At 35.0% G+C, this 25,191-nt stretch overlaps 1 protein-coding gene across 5 annotated transcripts; it reads left to right on the top strand.

The window, feature by feature from the left end:
* Positions 1 to 461: 461 nt before the first annotated feature.
* Positions 462 to 24,544, top strand: LOC123707538 (PDZ domain-containing protein 8). Of its 5 annotated transcripts, XM_045657654.1 has the most exons (16): positions 514 to 532; positions 601 to 616; positions 4,854 to 5,014; positions 8,785 to 8,967; positions 12,107 to 12,299; positions 12,376 to 12,586; positions 13,781 to 13,946; positions 14,258 to 14,458; positions 14,715 to 14,912; positions 15,133 to 15,752; positions 15,895 to 16,120; positions 17,652 to 17,760; positions 20,693 to 20,806; positions 22,275 to 22,398; positions 22,935 to 23,142; positions 23,277 to 24,544. In XM_045657654.1, exons 3-16 carry the CDS (start codon positions 4,862 to 4,864, stop codon positions 23,415 to 23,417), a joined length of 2,847 nt encoding a protein of 948 aa, XP_045513610.1. In that variant the 5' UTR covers positions 514 to 532; positions 601 to 616; positions 4,854 to 4,861; the 3' UTR covers positions 23,418 to 24,544. The 5 variants fall into 5 exon arrangements, 4 of the variants coding, with proteins under 4 accessions (XP_045513609.1, XP_045513611.1, XP_045513612.1 ...); XM_045657653.1 differs by having other exon boundaries at positions 462 to 616; XM_045657655.1 differs by having other exon boundaries at positions 464 to 616; positions 22,953 to 23,142.
* The last annotated feature ends 647 nt before the right edge of the window (positions 24,545 to 25,191 follow it).

Here is a 25,191-nt window from a genome sequence, read left to right as displayed (position 1 = left end):
TAAAATATCAATCATTTAATAGAAATGTATATTAAACATGTTCCGTGCAAGCAATGATACAATTTACACAAAGACATGTAAACCGCTATCGCCTTTGCCTTGTTTCCTACCACCTATCTACAACCTAGTTTTATATATCAATACTCAATACGTATCACAATATCGCAATAAGAATTTAGATCCATCTCTGTCAAACGTATGTCTATCGCTTTGATTTCTACCTGTTACCCGTATCGATTTTAACAACGCGCAAGCGTCCTCATGGACACCAACAAAACTTATAACAGTCAGGTGTAAGAACGATAAAACTAATCGTTTATAACATAACCATTTGTAAATCAAATGTTAATTGTAGGCTAGAGACAATTAAAAGACTAAAGATACTAGTCTGATTGCTCCCTCGCGCATGCTCATTGCATATCAAAATAATTTTCTATGTAGTCTTCGTGACGCAAGTTTCGCTGCCGGTCGGCCCAAAATGTCCCAAATGTAAAATAACCGCCACGGATCATATAGTGATATAAAATGATATGTATAGTTTATTAGTATGTCAATTGCTAGAGTAACAATGGATTTTAATGCAAGTAATGTTGTTTTTAGGCAAATCTGTTAGCAGGTAAGTGACGCGCTTTTTTATTGATATTTATTATAAGTACGTGTAAAAAAGTGAATCAATTTTATGTTTTGATCTTGAGAGTAAATTTTAAACGGTTTTACTTATTTTAACCAATTATATACGTCTCTTGCGATGATAAGCTTATTTATTGTCAGCCGCTGTAAATAATTTGGGTCTTTTGTTAACATTGTCATTAGCTTTTTGATCAGATGTTTTTTAAATCATATTTAAAATATACAATGAACGAAACATACAGAATAAAATAATAGATTAGATTAGAAATAGATTACTACAAAATCATAGGCATAATTAAAGGAAAATAAAATAAATACATATAAAAGTTATTGGATTAAGTAAACAGAAAATAAGATAATGTACTATTTTATAATCTGAAAGTTGTGTATACTCTTTAGTTATACTAAATACACATTAAAAAGATACCATAAATATAATATAAAACTGACGAAAATCTTGTGAATAACAATGTTTCTACTTAATTAAATTTTACGCAATTAGGGAAGTGCTTGATCACGCAATACATTTTTACTATTTATTTACTAAGTATTAAAATTACCTAACACAACTATTGTACTTATAATGATTCTGCGCAGAAAAAATATATTAGTTTTAGTTATAAAATATTAGGGATATAAAATTCATCACTAACATTTCATATACATGTTCTAATACATATTTTTCCCACTTTCATTAGTTTCTTATCCTTTATTATGAAGAGTCTGTGGGAAAAAGGATCCGGCGTGGCGGTTATACGAACTAATAAATTTCTTATTTACTACGCGTTATTTATTTAATTCATAAAAATGATATACTACAATTTTGTCATATAAAGTATTATTAAGACGATTACCGTCGAACTATACTGACGACTGAAGATGATTTAGCACTGTTTTGGCTCAAATACTAGGAAGGTGTTCTTTCCGCACAGACCCCTGCTAAAACATGTATTTCATGCATCTAAGTGTTTTGATTATATATTATATATATATAAAGAAAATTAATAAAGAATTCAATAATATATATATACAGGGTGTCCCAAAAGTCGACGTCAAGAAATTTTCTCATAGGTAATGCCACACCAATAATCAGAAAAATTAAAAAAAAATAAGTCATGTATTTTTGAAGTTATGGATATTTTTTTGTTATTCCAGAAAATGCACACCATGTGACAGTTTTTCATTCCTGTTGTTACAAATATTTAGTTTTTGCCAATTTTTTTCTCTTACGTCGTCCCGAATAGTGTTTTATGTAACCTATGATCCTAAACTCTGTACTGATCACTTCGACTTTTAGGAAAATGTCATTTTATACCGTACCAAGTTTTCAAAATTAATTTTCGCACTACTTCAACTGATCGTCCTGAAAAAAAAATGTACTACTCCAGTTTGGCAAGTAGCTTTTAATAAGGATTCTACAGTGGTATAACACTGAGTCCATAATTTCTTAGATCGGCCATAAGAATTTTTTTTTGTTAAACAAAGTCTGTTTTTAACAATCTCTTTGAAATTACAACAAATGATTCTAGCGCACCCAAAACGTTCCTAATGACCACAGCGTGGTTTAAATAAGATGGAGAGAGACATTCCATAAAATGTGAGCGAGACAGATAGTGACGCTTATGACATACGGACGCAAATAAGTAAAATAGACAGTTTCTTTTTTATGATTAGATTTATTACTTTTTTTATAAAAGATATTCAAATTGCCATCCTTCAGCTGCAATACAGGCTCGACATCTCCTTAAAAAAGATCGTGAAATGAAGCTTCTACTGCTTCCACTATTCTCTGTCTAAGCTCTTCTACATTTTGAATCGACTTGGAATAGCCTTTTTCCTTTACTGCTCCCCAGTAAAAAAAATCAAGAGGATTTAAATCGGGTGAGCGGGCGGGCCACGAGATTGTACCACCCCGCCCTATCCATCTGTCTGGATACTCCTCGTTAAGGTGGTTTCGAACTAAGCGGCTGTAATGCGCTGGACAACTATCTTGCTGGAACCACATATCTCGTAAAATAGTAAGCGGCACGTCCTCCAGCAAATTGGGCAAATGATTTTGTAAGAAATCTAAATAAATTTCAGCATTTAAAACTTCTGGTAACTCAAAAGGCCCTATGACTTTTCCGTTCAAAATTCCAGTCCACATGTTAACTTTGAAACGGTACTGTGATCTGTCTGGTCTTATCAATCGTGGATTTTCGACGTGCCACTCGTGCAGATTGTGTAGGTTCATGTAGCCATCTTTTTTAAAAGTTGATTCATCCGACCCTAAATTTTTTCTAAGAATTGTGGGTCTTCTCGGTGTTTTTGAATTATTGTTTGGCTAAAAGCAACCCGAGGTTCATAATCTCGAGGTAATAAGGATTGTACTCGCTGTACATGAAATGGATGGAACTCATTTTTTTGTAGTATTCGGTGAGCTGTACTTTTGGACACACCTGTGCTGGCCTCAATTCCACGTACCGAACAACTTGGGTCCTCATCAACTGATTGAAGAACAACTGCCTCGTAGGGTAGTGAAATTCTACCTTCACCGTGCACTTGGTTTGGCAGTCGGCCCTCAGAGAACAGTAGACGGTGCACATTGGTAAAAACTCTGTGATCCGGATAGCGATCTGCATTAGGGTATATCGCGTTACCGTCTAGCGGCTTCACTGGCATTACATAAACATTCCCCATAAATGAGGTGCATGTTAGCATATTGCTGTGTAGTGTACGTAGCCATGAATTGGTACAAATACACAATAACACGTAAGTCCAGGGAAAAGTAAAGGTCGTCGTAGATCACAAAATCCAAATCAAGCAACCAAGCAAACAAGTCCGTAAACGAAGCCAAAGTAGTTAGAACACAAAATAACACCAGCGAATACGAAAAGATGCGTAGTAAACGAAGGAGCGTTGCGTACTGACCTGTAGTGCGCGTGTCAATAGCAATAAGTAGCGTCACTATCTGTCTCGCTCACACTTTACGCCATCTTATTTAAACCACGCTGTGGTTATTAGGAACGCTTTGGGTACACTAGAATCGTTTTTTGTAATTCCAGAGAAATTTTTAATAACTGACTGTTTAACAAAAAAATTTTTATGGCCGATCTAAGAAATAATGAAGTAAGTGTTATACCACGTTAGAATCCTTATTAAATGCGCGAACTTTTAAAGCTGCTTGCCAAACTGGAGTAGTACATTTTTTTTTCAGACGATCAGTTGATCTAGTGCGAAAAATTAATTTTGAAAACTTGGTACGGTATAAAATGACATTTTCCTACAAGTTGGAGTGATCGGCACAGGGTTTAGGAACATAGGTTACATAAAACACGATTCGGGATGACGTAAGAGAAAAAAAATTGGCAAAAAGTAAATATTTGTAACAACAGGAATGAAAAAACTGTCACATGGTGTACATTTTCTGGAATAAAAGGAAAATTTCCATAACTTAAAAAATACATGACTTAATTTTTTTTTTAAATTTTATAACTGGTGTGGATTACCTATGAGAAAATTTCGACTTGACGTCGACTTTTGGGACACCCTGTATATATATATATATATATATATATATATATATATATATTATTGAATTCAAATTATTATTATATCACGTTTACAATTTATACTGATAGAGTTGAGTTGAATTCAAACCTTGCAAAACATAATAAATAAGTTTAAAATTTAAATATATGTTCGTATGCTTAAGTGTGTTTAGTATAACAAATATACACGAAAACTAGATGGCGTTATAAGGCCATTAAGACGCAGCTTTAATGAAGCACAAACGAGGATAAAGTTAGTAAAAATAGATTATGTGCCTACAAGATCCGGCTGCGGGCAGCGAGTGGAGCTTATTTCTCCTCGCGCGCTGCGGCCCCCACCAAGGGCTATACCCCCGTACCAGCCTGTATCAGCAGGGTGCGAAAAGAAATACCACACGACGGGGCCATACGCCCCGAAGGGGACAAAGTTCACCCCTCTCGAGGGAGTGTGCAACATGTACCATATGTGCCTACAAGATATTGGATCATATCGACTTAGGCTCCGAGTCGATCTGTTCTGTTTATTATAGTAGAATATAATCCTTTTTGATTACTTCTCAGTCTTAGTTTTCAGTTTCTCTCCAGTCTTGTGATGTATCATTGCTCATCTACCATTGTGTTTAATTGTTATACATAGCAAATATTAATTATGGTAAGATAGGGTGATCCGTAATAACTTAAGATTTTCTCTAGGTGTTATAATGCCAGACTGGTGGTGGCTGTTCATGGCTGCCATTTTTGGCGCCGTATCAGCCCTGACAATTCCATTCGCGTTATTGCTGTATTTCATTAGGCCGTTTGAGAAGGCAGACCAAACAGATGAAGACTTGAGCATTCCAATCACATTACCTCCTGTAAGTATTACATTTAATTTTGAAACAATATTTTTATCACATTTGCAAACTCCGACTGATGACGTCACGCAGATTTTGGTTTTTATAATTTTTAGCAGAAAAAATCTTCGCATACAAATATAATATCAGTAAATTATGATAATCTGTATAACGATTAAAAGGTATTAGTCGCAATACACATCAGCGTAGTGTCCGTGTTGGTCACTACTATGCCATATTGCGGTTCTGGGACAACCGCGCTCTGCTCTGTGGTCTGTGAACTGTAAATGTTACACAAGGAATCAAATGAACGAGAGAGATAACGGCACGTGATGTCCATGAGAGTTAGAGATGGAGAAAATAGCTAGATGACCACGCGTAATACCCGGTAGAATGCGATAACGACTTTAAGAGCTTTAGGAATGCGGCTGTGTAGATATTATTCGACATTGGATCTAGTTGGTATTCAGCCGGTCCTCTCATCTACAGAGAGGTACATCCTTGAAATCTTCCCGGAGTGGGGAATGCGTACATGTATTACCTTACCTTGGACCTAAAAATGGGAAAACGTCCACACTATATATTTTATTGGTTATAAGTTTAAAAATTAATCTGTAAGAAAAAAGGATTTTGCGAATATCCAATAGGTTTTTGTTGATTAGAATATCAGTCAAACCTGATGATACTATTCAGAACGCTATGTTATGTCAGATGTGAAATATATACGTCCTTGTTATATAAAAGTAATATGCAGAGAAGTAACCGAAAATAATATTGCTAGAAGCTATGGTCTCCAAGGAATATGTCGAAAGTTACATCAAATATTTATCGTACAGTCCACAAGCGAGATATTATTTCCAGGAAATTGTCTTAGTAAATAAATGATTATTTATCATACATTTATTAATATATATGCAATGACTGTTTTATAATATGCACCTATAAAACAGCGCAAAAGGCCTCCGAAATTAAAAAAAAATCTACATCCATGATTAAAAATAATAGTTTTCGATACTAACTTTAAAAACATCGAAAAAAAATTCTGGAAGATTTTGTTACATTTACCCTATTCTATTCAAAAAAACAAATTACAGACCCAAACGTATTGCCAAAGAGAAGAAGAATTAACAATCCAATAAACGAGTTATGGGTAAAGATCTACATAAAATTGTTATGGGATGCTTACAGCTTTTAATAAAAGGCAAAACAAGGTGGAAACATGATGACTTATCATTTAACGACGCCATTTCCCTTTAATTATAAGCCCTTTAATCTTCCGCCCAAAGTTACTAAAATTAAATAGTATGCAATCGTTCGGTTTCTTGAAAATTTTTATAATATTTATCTTCTTCCCAATAGTTTCCGAATTCAAAGTATAACACATATATTTAAATAAGCTTTTATTTAACAAAACTAACTGTAGCACCTTTGAGCAGTTAATTGTTTAACAGACAGTTCGGAAAATGGGTTCTACCGAAAAGTGTGTGAATAGATTTTTCTTTATATAATATGTAATTATGTTGACTATTACTATAATAAATTCTGATGATAAATTATTATAAACAAAAAACACATAGGAACAGGTAAGAATTGATTCTCAGTCACGTGGCACCAAATCAGCATCACTGAAGATTACTGGAAAAGTTTCGTTGGCGCGCTCAAAACGTCTTTACGATCATCTTGTGGGAACGTCTAACGTCACTGCGGAGCAGAAATATTGAATATTATTCTATTATGCCTTTGCAATGACCGAAAACAACTAATTGTTACAAAACTAGTATCGATTTTTTTTCATCTACGTACAGTACAATTGAAGGAATTAGCAAAGACCCTGATCTCCATATACGTATATATGTGTGTGTTATACGCACTAATACTGCTTCGTTCACTCTCGAAATATGTGGAAATTGTTTATATACTATGGATCAGATTCAACGGTAGCTCTGCCAACCTTAGATACACATTCGTTCTATAGGCATATCAGACAAGACTGGGAGATAGATTTACGAAGAAATAAAGAGATTATTATTTAGATTAAGTGTTTTACAGTGGAGATTATATATATTTGAATTTTATTTATTTAATTACACCACAATTAAGTTAAATTTATATCACGCATATACACTATTCTAAAGTGAAAGCATGCTAATGTCTTGAAAATTGCATGTATACACTAATGGAGTTTTTAAACTAACTTTTAATAAAACAATTTTGCAAATTATACGTGTTTACAGTTTTGTTTTTGTGAATTACTGAAATACAAATAGTTGAACTCTCAGCTGAAAGCTATAAGAATTAAGTAAATATTATATTGATTTTAATGATATTTTTATACATCTGGAGATGTATAAAATCTTGTATTATCTTATGTATTCCCGAAGGGAGCGTAGCGAACCCCTGCGCAAATCTCAGTTTACTTCCAATCGATCAACTTTTAATTTGACGACGTCCAGTAACTATTTGTCCCTATTCCGTCTGTTGGGGAGCTTAGGCATACTTTAATTTGAATGTTAATATGTATCGAAAGATCTATACATTCTATTAGAATATCACGGTATATTTATAATATAGCTAGATAAATAAAGTATATAAAGCCACATAAAACAAGTATCTTCAACGATCATACGTTGTATTCACAAAGTATTTTTTTTTATTCTAGCATTTGTAGGTGATTAGTACGTGTCGTAATGAAACAGTGATGTGTCCTGACAAGGACAGTTGTAAACGTTATCGTCATGAAACAATAATTTGTTCTGAAAAGAACAGTTAATTGCGTTATCGTTAAACCACGATATCGAACTGTTCTGAGAAGAACACGTTCGTACCCTTCGACGGTTGCGTTTTTTTTTTTTTTTTTGAAGAAGGAATCTCGCTGTTGGCCTTAAGGGCCTTTACAGCTCAGCTCGGGCTGTTTTGGCGAGCGTAGCCATAATGGCGTTTTATCCCGCAGCTAGCGCAAGGGCGTCTCCTGTGAGACTCGAATCTCGGCTTGGGCCGTCGCGGGGCGGTCAATCGCCTGAAGGGCAGGACGGAAGCTCACTGGAGTGAGCGAAGTGCGAAGTAAAGGTCCTCGCCTTCCCCGGTGAAGGCGGTTTTTTACCCTAATCTGTGATTGGCTATTTTTATTATTTTTGGCCGCGCGGGCGGCTTTTAATTTATCGTTTGCTACGGTAATTGGATCATCCGGATCCGTTAGTATGTGTCGGGGCCTCCTACGAGCCTTTTTTGTCGGGAAGGGGTAATAGTTGATGCTATTACGCACCAGCGGATTGGGATGGTGTTTAGCCTTGTCAAAGTGGCGTGTGGACGCCAACTTCATCCATTGGGCTATGGTAGGGAGCTCCAGGTCGTGGTGGAAATCGACGTTTCTCACATAGAAGGGCGCACCGGTCGCGATTCTCATGAATCGCGACTGAAGCACCTGTAGCCGGTGAATATAGGAAGGGGGACGGTTGCGCGCAGAAAAAGACAACTTTTTGCCGCGCCTCGATTTTATCGTCTACGCACCCTTCGCATCTTGGTACCACATGTTACCACTAGTGGCCAGTGTAGGATAATTTTTGTATATAAATCTACAGTTTTTAAAAATCATTCCACATTCCATCTTCACCTCTTCCCAACGAATTATTAGGAAGTTTTATTTTAACCAAATAAGGACCAATCAACATAAACCAAACAAACCCTAAATATTCAATTGTCTCCTGGTTACATTACGCAAAAACATTTATTTTTAATTCAATGTGTTTCCCTGTTGATAAAACAAATATCTGTCAACGATTATTTAATTACAGGAAATTCTGAATGAATTATGCCACGGTGCCGGCAGCTCTCCAGAGGGAGCCTTGAATGGAATGCTACAATTTATCTTTCAACAAAGTACGGCTGACACCCGATGGTTAAGAAGACGTATGGCGAATGAGCTGGCGGAATTACTAGCTAAGACATCATCGGGAAAGATATTTGAATCTCTTACGGTAACTTTAGTAAATATACTCCTCCAAGACAGTTGGAATCACGCTGGCCAATAATTCATTGCGTTCAGCCAGGTCATAAGTTCTCCTTTAGCAATTATTATTTATTAACACTTCGTTACATTACAATATAATTTTTTTTATCATAATTAATTCAAAAGGAAGGCAACTGGCGGCGTTATACACAGTTATTAAGACAAAACTAAACAGGAACAAAAAAAAACTAAACTAAAAAGATGATACATTAAAAATTGAAAGTAAAAAGACATATAAATCTCGATAATTTAAGATAAATCTCACGTCAGTTAGTAGTTAGTACGAAAGTTAGGGATACGATGTGTAGGTAATGTTTATGCAGAAGAAATTTAAAGGAAGATAGAGAACGAGCTAAGCGAATAGCCTAACTGCAGAGACCTTAAAGGAATCGCCAAGGAGGAGTTATGAGATGGGATTTCAAGGGCATTGTTTTCAGAAGAGCGTAAGCTATAGTAATTATTTTTGCGTAAGAGTCACAGGCAATTTACTTCTAAATTTCTCAAATGAACTAGTCAAGTTACATGGTGTGAACTTTCGCGACTTTAAATTGTTGAGGTAAAGAATGAGCTACGACAGTTAAAATCAACTTAGTTTCATGTATATTGAATACTTAGTAAAGTCAACATGAATATAATCCATTTGTTATAAATTTACCTAACTTGAATCTAAATAGAATTTTCAGCAGGCATTTGCCCTGTATTCTACTTATATTGTCTAATTACCAATAAGACGGAAATAATTATAGATATTTTCGATCTTTACACAGAACAGACTACACAGACTAAGGAAGTAGGTACAGAGCATAATTTCAACATCGATTTATTCGCGTTATAGAAATATAAGGTTATTATTTATTATGGACATTTTTTATAACCCTATGCACGCGTTCATAATAATATGATTGCCATAATATAATTGAAATATGCACTTTATTGATTACAAAAATCAACTTCCTATATTGTAGAGCCTCGTAATGATATATTATTAATTTGATGCCTTAACACGGAATACATAAATGAGGTTAAATAGGTTCGATTTCGTACTTTTTGCCGTCTTGTCACAATTAAATTTAACACAATTCTTATTTAATATCTATAGAGTATTATCGTTTAATCGGACAGTCATATGTTTATTTATTTTCTTTAAAGTTTTAATGTTCACAAATTTATTAACAATTTTTTTTTTCTTTTTTATTCGCGTTGATTATCAAATTACAATATAGAATTAGGTGTTAAAGAAAATGGGATTGCCGTGATCGCTTTGCACAAAACGCCGTCGGTCATATTCCATACACTTTAAAGGCTTGGTATCAGTCGTATGTTCGCATATCGTATTATCCAGAGACGAACAACACTTCGTCTATTGAAGACCAGAAAATATACGGGCGGCCGCGTACGTTTAGAACTGCTAAGACTGTAAATCCTGTTAAATCCAAAATTCGTCGAAACCCCAATAGGAAGAAAAAAATCTTATCACGAGAAATGAAGATTCCCGCTAAGACTTTGTCGCGTATTATAAAACAAGACTTGAAGCTCGGTGCTTATCTTTGATATACATGACATGCCCTAAATCAATATTTACAATTAAAGAGATGGATCGATCAAAACGCCAACTATCGCGATACGCAGGTGAAAAGCACAGAAATATCCTCTTTACCAATAAAAAAAATTTCACGATTGAATAACACTACAATAAGCAAAATGATAAAGTGTACGCTCACAGTTGTAATCTTCCTGCGTCAGTGATGGTTTGGTGGGGCATTTTAATGAAAAAGTAGTGTAAATTTCAGTCAAAGTCTATCAAGATACAGTCTTGGATCATGTTGTGAAACTCTCAGCAATACACTTCTTAAAAACTTACCGTGGACGTTCCAGCTCGATTCTGCATCTGGTCACAAGGCACAAACTACCCAAGCCTGGCTTAAAACCAGCGTTCCGGACTCAACCCATTAGACTGCAAATTTTGGTCAGTTTTAGAGGACATGGCCTGCTCAAAACGACACGGCGACAATGAGTCTCTTAAAAAGTCTTTGGAGTAGTCAGTAGCGAAATTTCCCTTGGAAACAGTGCGTAAATCCATAGATTCGTGGCCAAACAGATTAAAGGCCAGTATAAAAGCCAAAGGTGGCCATTTCGAATAGAATATTTTTTGCACTTTATACTTTACTTACATACAAAAAAAAACCTAATGCATTATTACTATGTGGGTTAAGAAAATTGTAAATATTGTATATTTGTTTGTTAAAAGTAACATGAATAAAAGTTTTTAATTTGATTATGTTCATAAATATGTAGGTATACATATTAATAATATTACATTACTTCTTTAAAAAAATACATTTGCGTTTATAACAGACCTTATGGCTGGACTAGGTATAATAAAAAATATAATATTAGGTACACATAATAACGCTATTTTGAACTCACTCTGCGAATATATATACAGATGTCGATAGGGTCGGAGACAGCATTCGGTAAGCGCAACGTCTTTATTAATGGGGATCTGTGCCACAGACTCGTTCTGTCCTTATATATCGCAAACAACCTTGGCCTTCGCCGTCGCACATTTCCCGTCGGTACAAAGAAACCGAGTTCATGGAGAAAACTTGGATTGCTCACCACCCTCCGCAAGTCAGTAAGCCAACTAGAAGTCCCGTCTTGTTTCTAATTGATTATACCCCACCATCCCTAAGACAAATAATGTTGGGTACATTAAGGGACCATACAGTCTGTAATAAATATAATGTGTATTCTATATGCGCATCCAACATAAGACAGTATTTAGTTTCATGCGGAGCCAAACCAGACGAGTTACACTCTAACATACTTCTAACCAATGCGGTGTACAAGCTTGAGATGGCATAATGTTAGTAAACCGAGGTATAAGTGAGGTATTCAGATATACCTAAGTTTTAAAGCATTAACAGTCTATATAACGCAATGGCACGCAATTTTTGTATGCCCGAGATTCGTTAACAAAAATCATCATCATAGTTAAAAAGTGACTAAGGTATCAGAAGCAATATAAAAAAAAATAAGATTAACTGGAAAGCGTTATAAAGAAACTCAAGTTTAAGGCTCTTAAGGCGAATCTTCCTCTGTTACAGTTACGTTCACTAGAAGTAGGAACAGAATTTCCCAGTTTATCAAACCTCCGGGTAGTGAGCGGAGAGTTAGAGGAAGATGGTGCGAGACTCCGATCCTTAGATTTACGACTAGACATGACTTATGACGGCAGCTTCAGGATTGAAGTTGACGCTGTTATGTTACTGGGGAAGATCGCTAACATATCTATCACGGGTAAGTTTTTTAGGTAAATAGTATGGGAAAAATGATATGGAAATACTTCTTAAGAACATTGGTATTAAATTTTCAGTCGAGAGCATCAGTGGTACTGTCCGTGTGATGTTTCGTAGAACGCCGTACACGCACTGGGCGCTGGCATTCGAAAACCAGCCTAAACTTGAGCTCCGAGTACGAGGTCGCTTCCAAGGAAGACAGCTCAAGCCAAGATTGGCAGCCCTTGTCGCCGCTCATATAAGGCGAGCTGTTGCACAGAGACATACACTTCCTAATTACAAGATACGGTATGTGCCTTATATGGTCCTATAATTCTAAACAACATACGTTAAGGTCTTATTTCTATATCCGCGTATATGAAATCTTTACAAGTATATTGAGCCATTTCATTATTATTATTTTTTTATTGTTTCAATTCTATAGGTTTATATTATATATGAGCGTGATATTTTCCTAAAATATTAGGTCCTTACATATGAAATTGGCGTTATGTTTGGAAGGAACAAAAAGTAGCTATGCAGTTTTGCCATCTTATAGGTAGTCCATTGATCCCTTAACAAAAAACACATTCGGACGGGAATCAATAGAATCTTTAAAGACGCTTTCAGAGTTGAATTTTTACCTTACAAGAAGTTATACAAATTTCAATCTGTTAGAGTAGGGTCCGGGTTGTACGGTGGATGTCTTAGACATTCCAATAGAAGCTCCTCTAATTTGGTAGCAGTCAGTTGTGCAGTGTCAGTATGGTTTACAGTTTCTGACAAAAGACATCTGCTGTAATCGTCAGCTCAGATTTAAAAAAGTATTAGGTGATTCTATTTATTATTTCGCAGCAGTCGACGCGCGATTGTCGATTTGCTTCACGAAATTTTTGACCTTTCAAGCTTTTTCACCTTACTTCAAGTGGATTAATACACAGCCGAGGGATAACACAGCCTGCAGCTAGCTAAGATATAGTTTGCCCCAGTACGATAAAACGTCAATTTTATATGTAAGGACCTACAAAAAATATAAATACAAATTATAATTTTTATTCAATATTCACATGAAACCCCAATAATTAATAATTAAGAAAGACTAATTCTGCTATTAGTTTTCGGATTTCAATTCTTAACACTGGTGTTGACAGTATATCAATAAATAATTTTAAATAAATATAACCATTTTCTGTTTTATTTAATCAAGTATTACACAATATGGCATCAACGGATGGAAACACGTATTGAATTACGGTGTAATAATTTTCATTTCAATTTAATGAAAGCTGTCCGTCATTTTGTGTGCTTCAAATTTAAACTAAGCATTTACTGGCGGCCATATGTTGGCGGTCAATCATTAGACGGAACGTTCTAAAGTACCTAATCACTTTCTTTCAAGCCGCGTGACATAGCATGAAATAGCGTTTGCTCTAGTAATTTCTCTTACATTAAAAAACAATATTAAAGTTTATATAGCCTAAAACCTAAACTGTTGTCCTGCAGGTATAAGCCATTCTTCCCAAAATCAGAACCTGGCAGTACCGAAGGCGAAGATGGTCCTACACCACACGGTCGTCTCACCGTCAGGCTGGTGGAAGTCAGTCGGCTGTACTGGCCCGGAAATATCGGCATTGTTCGAGCCGCTCTAGCTGTAGATTCTCATGCTTGGGTGAGTTACGAAAATAGTAAATATACACAGGCTTAGGTAAAGAATTCATTGTTTATATCTTATATCCAATTATAGTTGCAGTTAGGTCGTTTGCGGTAAAACCTTAGTTGCTGTGCAAAGAAGTGGAATGACTTTGTCTAATAATTTATGATTACACTATTATTTAAAAAAATCATCTAGTAGGTCAAACCTATCATTCATACAACCCCTTAAATCCATTGTTTTCCTGTGCTTCATATTTATTTCATCAAATTCTCTTGAGACTTTAATTAACGAATAAACACTGACTTATAGATAACTCTCTCTTTTAGGTGTCTTTAAGACGTGGTATTCTAGTACTGGACATAGTACTCCCAGCAGTGAGTGGCCCACTAGGCCTTGTGTGCTGTCAAGGTGTTGGCGTTGTTCTAGTAGACACAGTTGTACCGATGTCACCAGCATACAGAGCTGATCTTCGGAGAGACGACGTGGTTTTAGCGATAGATAACAAGCCTGTTACTAATGTAGCACAGGTAGTCTTCTAAAAATCCTAATTTACTGTTTAATATGTACAGATCGATATACAGTTAAATAAATCGTACTAGAACCCTAACTTATTATATTGTTATCATCTTTAAGATTGCAAAATAAACAGTGTATGGACACAGTATTTGAAGGCTAATTACCTTATATATCCGGTTTTTATACATTCCTTTGAAATCTATTGCAAAACAAATCCTTCAGTTTCAGTTTCAAAAATTCTATAAGGATTTTAAATATAAATTGTAGGTTGGCAAGCTCCTACGTAGCGTTGAGCGTCGTGCGGTAACAGTCCGTGTAAGACGGGGTGGGGCTGGAGGTGTTACAAGAAGAGATGACGAACCAAAACGATTGAGGACTAACTTCTCCTTTAGACGGGTTTCAGAAGTCATGGAAGGAGTTAAAGGATTACAAGGAATGCGGTCTGCTTCTAAGAATAACGTGCAAGTAAGTTTAAAATTCTTTTAAACAGAGAAGAGAAACAGACTTAAGTGAAGATTATTAACTCCGGTCCATGGAATTGCTAGAATTGTATTATTGAATAAAATCACACACAATCACAAAACACGTATTAAAAAAGACATAATAATAAAACAAACAATAACGATCTGTAAATATTGTACGACAGTTACTGATTTTTGGATTAATTCAATAATATTTTACACAGGATTCAGATTCTCCAGCAAAGACAGTTGAGCAAAACGACATCGATACACAAGGAAAACAAAAGATTGAAATAACACGCCAGCTCACTAAATCCACAGATTCTATAGGACCTAGTAATTTCGGGCTACGAAAACGAAGGTGTTCCGTTGAAAACAAGTCTTCTGACAGTTCTGCTGGAAGCACACCGCCAGCTTCTGGAGCTAGTACACCACTTCGCCAAGTTACAACCAATAAGACAGTTAAACACCCTGACCTACCCATAATACGTACAGAAACCGAATGCAAGGTTTCTGAAAAAGAAATTGAAGAAGATGAAATCTTCGAAGCTGGCGGTCCAAGACAGACGGAGCATGTTGAGATATGCCAAATGTTTTGGACGAAAAATGTCCAACTAAAGCCAATCATTCCTTTCGATGAAGAGACAGATTTCAAGCTAAATGAGAATCATAAATACCTCAATATAAACGTTTGGGTGACCGTCCCGGGAGAGAAAGATGAGGTTTTACTGGGATACCTTAACATTCCACTTGCGGCGCTATTATCGGAATGTCAAGATTCAACTGTTCCTCATCACATGAAACGGTACCAGTTTCTACCGCCCGATGTTGATATAAAATTTAGGTAATTGACACACTCAAAAGAATGAAGACTAAGACATAATATTTATTAGAGTTACTATAACGTGGTTATAATTTGACCATACATTTTTCTAACACAACACAACAACAACCTTATTATTATTCATGTATTACTTCTTTTGCAGCAAAAGCCACAAACTCTCATCTCACGCTGGCTTTGAACCGTGCCTATGTTTTGGAGATGCATTAGTGTGGTGGGAGTGGGAAGGCGTCACGGGCACTCGTTCGTCCCCCCGCCCTTCAACTAGAGTCCCCTCACGTGCTCCCGTGGTGTCCACGTCTGTGACGTCACACGACTTCGTACGTACGCACTTTCATCGGTCCACTCAATGCGACTTCTGTAATAAAAAGGTATGATTTGTTATTCTGAAAAGATAGATTTTCAAATTAGTATAAGTTACGGAAGAAAAAAACACCGTGGATTATTTTAAATAATTATAATTCTTGGGTCTTGAACATGGTTGTCATTCGAAGTTATGCAAGTTGCATCAATTTGAAACCTTAACTCATATATGTATAAAGTTAAATCCGTCTATTTCATGGAATTTGTAAGCCAAAAACGCTTTTCTTCAGGGACCTTAGAAATTTAGTGTATTAAACAAGATAAGTATACAAGTAGGTTTTGACGCTGGACTGTACGAGTAGAATCCACAGCAATAGTTAATGTTTCCGGTAGCGGTAATAACTGTTCGGAACGTACAATCTCGTAATCTCTCCCAGCAAGTATGCGCTATCACTATCAGTCTAGTAATTAATTATCTTCAAACCAAATATTAATTCAAGCTAAATCCCTACGAAGATCTAGTTAAGCTTTTTATAATTTCTTTATAACATTATAAAAGCGAAATGTATTTTACGGCTAACATCATTACTCAATTATTTAAAAAATACCAGATTTGGAAATTAAAAGATCAAGATTAAGCTAATATAATTATATAATACAATATTATAAGTAATTTAAGACTCCAGAATGTCCATTCTTGTAACAGGTCAGGATGTTTACCATATGTATTACAGAAATATATTAGAAATTTGGCATTGAGTTGCTCCACACGTGCGTGTTCTATTACAGTTATTACATATTCAATCATATCTATTTGAGATAAATATCGGTTATTATTTTTCACGATTTGTACCTAATTTGGAGTTAATTGGGGCGGAAGGAAATCAGTAGTTCAATTGTTATAAAATACATTAAACATCACTTACGGTAACGGTGTTATTTACCGTGTATTGCCCATTCAAAAAAAGCTGTAATATGAAAAAGAGGTTACATAAAAGAATACTAAATATTGATTTTTAATTTATGAAGCTTAATAAAGCACGTATAGTAATTATATCAATATATAATTGCATATACTCCCTCTGCATATAGTTTCGTAAAATGTATGCATGTGTCCATGGGCTGTAAAAATCACCAGTACCAATATTCGCAGACGGCACTATCAAAGAGCGACACTGAGGCTGCTAATTAGCTATGCTATCTAGGTATTAAAAAAAGTCTATGGCGCTACAACCTTTCTGTATCTGTTTCATGATCATTTGTAAATTGAATAGGCAAGTAGGTGATCAGCCTTCTGTGCCTGACACACGCCGTCGATTTTTTTTGGTCTAAGGCGAGCCGGTTTCCTCGCGATGTTTTCCTTCACCGTTTGAGCTAATGTTAAATGCGCACATAGAAAGAAAATTCATTGATGCACCGCCGGGGATCGAATCTACGACCTTAGAGATGAAAGTCGCACGCTGTAGCCACTAGACTAACACTGCTCCGCTATCTAGGTATTAGGCAATTGAAACACTGCGTCTATTTTCCATTATAATTCAATAGAAATAATTAATATCTTAGATTATTATTTATTTAAAGGATTTGTCTTTTCACTAGATTTGGCTGAAAGACGCAATGCAATGTCGAAACTGTGGATTGTGTTGTCACAAGAAATGCGTTACCAAATGTCAGGAGACCTCACCATGCATACCCAAGCAGAATCGAGGTATGTCTTTATAATATCAATATCATACTTATGATATAATATACCTTCTTATATAATATAGAGTGCATTTGGACTGCTTCCGAAAACAAAAGTAGTTTGAATCTAGGAATTCTTTAAAAAGGATAATTATATTCTGCATTAAATAAATAAGGTTTTTAATATAAGTACATGTATTTTTTTGCTTACACTAAAACCGAATTTAAAACATATATACATTAAGTAATTTATATATTTTTACAAAATAATTTCAACTGTATACACATAATTATAGCCGTATATATTATTATCCTTGTATTGTATTTAAAAAAATATATTTATACATTAAGGCCTGTATTCACTTTGATTAGTGATTAGTGCAGGTGATTAGTGATTAGTAGAAAACATGTGTGGACAGCGACTGATTAGTGCAGGTGATTAGTTGGCTGCGTAGTAACGTGATTGGTAGCGTGTTCTATTTTCTGCGAGTAGACACGTCCCTTCCCTCACTCGCAGCGTACCTGTCAAAACATGTTATACGTATGTATTATAAATGGTCTATAAAGTAGCAGGAGTATGTGAAGAATGCCTTTACAATCGTAAAGAGCCTAGATACAAGATTAAGGTAGCCCGAAATGCGGCACTTTTACGTATAAGTAAAGCTATGATTATACCGGGGTTTGGTAGTAATTAAGCTTATACTAAAATAAGAACCTTGAAGTCTACATATTCGCAAGAGGTGAAGAAATTTAAACAGTGTAAATCTTGCTGATTGACAGCTATCGACTACTGAATTTACTTAACAGAGTCACTAAACAAGAATTGGACTCTACTTGCACTAATCATCCTCAATTACTAATTACTTGCATTCGCACCAATCAAAGTGAATACAGGCCTTTTGTAGAAGCGAACACAACATGTGTTCGCTGTTTTCTATTTTCAAAATATTATTTAGTTGCGAAACAATAAAATTAGGATTGCGCAAAAGCGCTGTATTCGTTCCACGTCCTAATTATTTACTGTTTTTATTATTTTAATTATAATAATAACGACATAAGTATTAATATACATTAATCGGTAAAGAAAGTCTCAGGTTCGAGTTTGATTCACCATAGTTATAATTCGTAAGAAAACAGGTTTTTAATTTATTTTCCTTCAAACTGTTTGGTCTTGACAATTTTAATATTTTGTTATGAATATGTATAGCACATCTCGAGAATTTGATTGAAATTATTCGTAAAATTGTATAATTGATTAATGAGAATGTTTCAACATTTTATATTTATTTATCAATAAGAATTTCAATGGTCACTCCTGCATTAGACTATACAATGATTTTTAGAAGTGTTTTAATTTATCGCGCTACTGTTACGAGTTCATTATTTTATTATGATATCAAACAGTTTTCTTAGTAAAAACATTCGACCTCAGGCGTCTGACGTCTTCCTTGTTTAATAACCGCGAAAGAGAGGGTCGCCACAAATCTGGTAGTGTTTTGAGTCTGTGCAAAAAGAACCGTCGTGGAATATGAGATCATCGCAGTACTAAATTGCCTTTTTGTTGTGTTGACAACACGTCATTATCGTTTGACAGTAATCATCTAGATACATAATAATTAAATTAGTTCGAATGACTCCTACGCAGGTTCTTTTTGCGCAAAGACTCTTTAATACCCGGTTTTCTGCTTCGATTTCTTTATGTATATACCCCAAGGATCAACGGCCATTGTCCAAATAATTGCTCTGAATAGTTCTTTATCTGATGTCCATTACTCGTTACAATAAGCTGCTAATAATTTCGATACGTAAATGCATTTTATGCTACATAAGGACATGTTTTTGCACGTGCCGTTTTAAAATACATTTTGAGCCATTGCCAACTGTTTTGGTTCATCCAGCCAAATCATGGTTTCCATTTCGGTCACTGACTTCTGAATCTTTGTCAAAATAAACTTTATTAGCTGGTTAATTACAGGTTTATTAGATGGTCATAATTCTTATTGTTGGCATTCTTTGTTGCCTCATGTAAATTAAATTTTCTTCTCTAAACTAAGCGAGATAAAGCACTTTTATATTAATGTGACACCTTCTGTGACATCATTAAGAACTGTTAAGCCTACTATGCGAGTTAGAACGTTCGAACCCGCAGAAACACATTGCTGCACAGCAGGAATTCTAACGCTTGACTTCAGGGTTAAGAAGCGCAACCAACGAACAAGGAAACCGCATTTTTTGTTTCATATTACATAACTGTATCACTCACATATATATATAATATATTGTACCACGCTATAATCCTCTTTGTCATAGTAGGCGAATACAATAAAAACTTTTACTTGGTGTGAATAATAATGATTCATACTATATCAGTATTAAATAAGCCTCTTACGTAAATTAATTGCGGAAAACTACTTCGCTCCACTTATGAAATTGATATATCTCTGTATCGCAATCGTGTGAAATATTTATAATTTTATAAACTTCAATTTAAACCTTTCGTTTAACCTTGGTGTAATGCGGATTTTGTAAGGTTCTTATGTGATATTGATGCTAATTCTGACGTTAAACTCTGAATTAACTTAAATTATTTTACTTATACTTATACGTAATTTTACTTTGTTTTAGAAATAATATAAGTTCTTACATTTCCTATTTCCAACGGCCAGCTAAAAACGTCTGTTAATCTATGCAGTTCATTAATTATTTTCAATAAAATATTAATTATCATTATCTTTCTTATCACATGCAATGTTACCTTTCATTGTCAGCTAAGAAATCAGATTGCATTAAGAACCTTTATCTTACTATTCACTTACCGCTTGCACTAGCTAAATTAATTAAGATAAATCCGTATTGACTGACCTAACCTGACCCAAGTCATACTTTATTTGTAGGTCCCAGATCAAAATTTAAGTTTTATTTCATACTGTATTATCTTATACTGTTTGTCTGTATAGAAACGACTGGGTTTCAACCTCCCGAACTAATAACAACAGAGGCCGATGTCGACCCAGACTCCGAAGAAGACGAAAAAGGAGAAAGAAAGGATTCCCTAGACGTACACGAAGAAGGTTCCATATTTTTTACTACATTTTTCTTCGCGTATCTTGTCTTTGATTAAGAATTTTATATGTTACAAAATTATAAGAAAGGCCAGTAATGCAAACCATAGCTTCTTCTAGACCATCAAATGACATGTTTCTGATATGTGTATTTTGGATAAATCCGTCTCGATATATATTTTTAGTTTTTTTGGTAAATCGAATATTATATTACTATTTACATGGTTCAATTCTATTGAAAATTAACTTGTATACTTTTTAGACACGAACAAATAAGGATATTTGTATAACTTGCTTACTAGGTTATTTCTTTGTACAGACGAGCTATTTGAATACTGAAGCCAGCTAAGAGTTAACACCTGGATTTAGAAAACATGCAGGTTGATTCAGGTTTTTATTCACTGTGCCGTGCAAACCTATTTTAAGGCTATCCAACCAATTTATTATTATTTACAATTCATTATAAAACTCCTTATATGAAAAATCAAATGTATACTTACCTTAGCATTAGTTGAATATACTTAGTCTCTCGAATTCCATTTACATTTCTAACGCCTATTTCTCCAAAACCACAAAATTTTCCGTCTACAATATAATTTATGAACCACCACATACAGTCTGTAATATTGCCAACCCTTACGAAAAGCATTGCAATTTCTGCCGTGTTTTCTGATGTGTATCCAATTATCACACCTCACACTAGGTCATGTAACGATTAATTGTACCAGTACCCAAAACGTCTTAAGTAACAGACAGTCTATTGTACTAGTATTCAAACCTCAAGGATTAATTACGCAATATGTGATCTTTTAACTAGATCGCGGTGCACTGTGATTGTTATCAAGATTTTCTGATATTTTGCAAACGTTTTTAGAAACTTCAAATTAAAATTTATATAAGGGATAAATTACTTAGATTTGTAGAAAGTAATCACTGGAACAATGGAACTGAACAATCTATCACTTGTAGGAAGCTAAATTATTCCTGGTTGACATAAATATGGGTGAAATTTTAATATTGATTAATATTTCTGTTTTCCTGTTATCCGTCTACCTAAGATGGGAAAGACCGAAATCTGTAATATCCATGACTCACGCATGATAATGACGAGCATGATGCATCTAAATTCCTCTGACCGCTTTCGAGCTTCTAGCGTCACCGATGTCTCCTTCGTTTGTGCATTTATACCCAAATAAATATTGTCACTACAATATCGTAGCTTTTTCAAATACTAATAAATACTCAAATGGTATTTATTTAATAGAATATTTTGATATTTTTTCGTTAATTGAATACAATTGGTCAGTAATAAATTACAAAACAAGTTTTCAATATTTTCGTGATTCGAAGCATTTATATTATTCGAACATTTTAAAGGCACAAAGAACAAAGAAAAATGAAGTAGAAAAAACGAAAAGTAATATTAATATTTCAACGTTCTTGTTTATATGCTAGACATAGTGTATATTGTTGGTAGGTGGTGGAGCAATGAGTGCGCTGGTTGCAGGGCTTCGAAGAGCTGGTTCCGCACACTCCCTTTGTGTGTCTAAGAGCAACTCATCCTCGAGATCGTTACCGCCTTCTCCGAGCCATACACCCAGGTTAGGAACTCCACGATATTAGTTATTGGACGAAGGAAGAGCTCAATTACTTCCGGCGCTAGTAAAAAAAATATTTTCTTCTTACCCGTCGCAAAAAAAGTAAATGTATATAGATTTGTAATAATATTACGGTCCTAGGAATAATCCTAGTTATAGTTTAAATTGGGTAGAAACGTCGCTAAGATCAATACAATATTTTTAGTTCCTGGAAAAGTTCCTACACTGGTAAGCATATTTAAACGTTCATTTATTGTTTCTAATCGAGCCGGCTTCTTTGTTCCTAGGTACTATTTACAAAAAAAATTGTGGGTGTAGAATTTGCAACAGAAACAATTGATGAAAGTTACAAAATAAGTGATGTCGTAAATTAAATCCTTGTCGGTAATTCTGGATTACAAATGTCGAAACTGGACTTTATTCAGTTGTAATAAGGACAAATATTCAACAGCTATTTTGGGCTAAACGTTTACAAATAAGCAGCTACGAATATACCCAGTAATTAATTCTAGCTTAGTCTAATTTGTGTACGGAAATAGAACCATTGTATCGGGCAGGAAGGGATCCCTGGAGTCAGGCAACCCGTTCAGTGGATGTGGCGCGTCGTGGTTGTCCCAAGGGGAGGTTGGGGCGGTATTGGCCCCCGTGGTGCGGAGCGAATTGCCGCCCGACGCACTTCTTGCAGCCGCCAGAGATTCGGCACCCGCCCTTGCCGCTGCCCTAACAGCAGCACAGATACACGATATGGTAAGTATAGGGAAAAAGATTTAAAAATTACATTGTACTACTAAAGTAAAGTACATTAGTACAAAAAATAACAAATTCGATTATTTTCGATTGAAGATAACGGCTATGTTTTTAACTACAATACATTGTTCTAGCTTCAAGCCGTACGCGAAGAACTATCAGCTTCAGACGCGAGTGGTGAGGAGGGAGGAGAGGGCCGCGCCTGCGCGCTTACAGCTCTAATGCTCCATTGTTGCGCCGCCGCACAACTCGCACAACGACCCGATAACACTTAACTCCCATTCCCATATTACTATGGAACTACAAGTGTCATCGATTAAGTATTAACTGTCACGTATAACGATAACCTCGGATCTTTTTAAATAATTTAAATCCTTCCTTTACAGTATGGTTTTCATTCACTTGCATCTTATGTGAGATGCTCCTATTGACGTTGTTAAAATAGGACCTTAAGTCAATTGAACAAGGATTAACCTGCGGAAGGTTTTAGTCTTTACTATGAAAGCGATAGTTTTTGTCTAGTTATGAATCATGTTAATATCCTTTTAAATAGTTTTAAGAGGGGTGAGGTCCCGAACTGACTTAAATATATAACGTGTCCTTTAAATGTTTGTTACTCACGCTAAGTTGTCTCGGGGGGATTTTTAATACTCCTATTGTAAACATGGGATGATGTACGCAAGATCGTCTAATGGTGAAATCTTATATCACTTTTAAACAGTAAGCTACAGGAAGAAAATTAAACGGTAAGGCAGGCATATCACGATACTAGAAATTCCGTAATTTAAAACCACAGAAAATAGAAAAGACTGGCGCTAGGTGTGAGATTCAGAAACGATACTTTCCTGAAATATATACATTTTTGACGTTCATAAGTCGGACTTAGAGCCAAGCTTCGTTTCTGATACTTACTCTAGGATTAAGGATTATAATAATACTGGTTCTAGTACCCGTTCTATGCATAGAGTGTAGTTTTTAAATAGGATTTGGTCAATTAGTCAATACTAAAGTCGTCGCAGATGCCGAAGTCCGCCCTAACTACATATTGTTAAATAAGTACATGGTTTACTAAAAGACTCGCATTTTTATTTACTTTTCTATTCCAAAACCACCCTTAAAATAATATAAAGACGTCATCGCAAAGTACGAATACTTAATTGTCGAGAATTATAGTAAACCTAAAAGTTAGTCAGAATTTACGAGAGAAAAACCGTCTTAAAGATATTTGCCTAAAAATGTAAATAGGAAATTATTTATTAGTTAATGAAGAGCAAACTATGTGTATTAATATTAAGGTGCAATTTTGCTTGTCGTTGCTGTGATGACTCATTGTGAGGAGAGCGGGGTCAAACTGATCTCGAACTTCTCACAATTGGATACATTAAATGCATTGTTCATTGTGTGCCTTTGTTTTAATGCTTTATATTTCCCTATAAGTTTGTATTAAATATTAGTTATGTAAAATCGACTAAGAGAGGTAATTTTTTTTATCAAAATACGTTTATTTGGATAAATTTTTTGATTGTAATTACATTAACGTAAATTACTACACCTATGCAATGTTTTGGTGTGATCATTCCAATCAATTACGCTACATGAATAAAATCACTACTAGCACAAAAGCTGCTGTGGGAGTGTAATAAAATTAAAGATAAAATCGTTAAAATAATTTGCAAACACGTCCTGTCGTTAAATAAAGGAATTTCAAAATTAATGGCCATATAGTCAATTTCCGCCCATAATGTAAAGAATCAAGCTCTATTTTCCTGCATAAAACTGAAAATCACTTTTTGGCCATTTTCCAGCTTTTCCTGAAATAGCACAAAGGATACACCGATGAAAAACTTCTGCGAAATGTCAGCGTACTGATATGGTGGAAATTTCTGTGCGTCACTAACACAGATTCGTTCCAACAATTGTTAATGTCACATCCCGTTACGAATAGGCAAATTTAAATAGCGTTTTTTGGACGCTTATTCGGCTCTGGTACATATAAATTTAATATAAATTTTTAGTCAAACACATGAAATTAGGAAAAGTTAATCAACG

The sequence above is a fragment of the Pieris brassicae genome, chromosome 3 (genome assembly GCF_905147105.1).
Source record: "Pieris brassicae chromosome 3, ilPieBrab1.1, whole genome shotgun sequence".
Classification (NCBI taxonomy): domain Eukaryota; kingdom Metazoa; phylum Arthropoda; class Insecta; order Lepidoptera; family Pieridae; genus Pieris; species Pieris brassicae.
The sequence above is the reverse complement of the archived record's forward strand: the minus strand, read 5'-3'. Positions and strand labels throughout refer to the sequence as shown.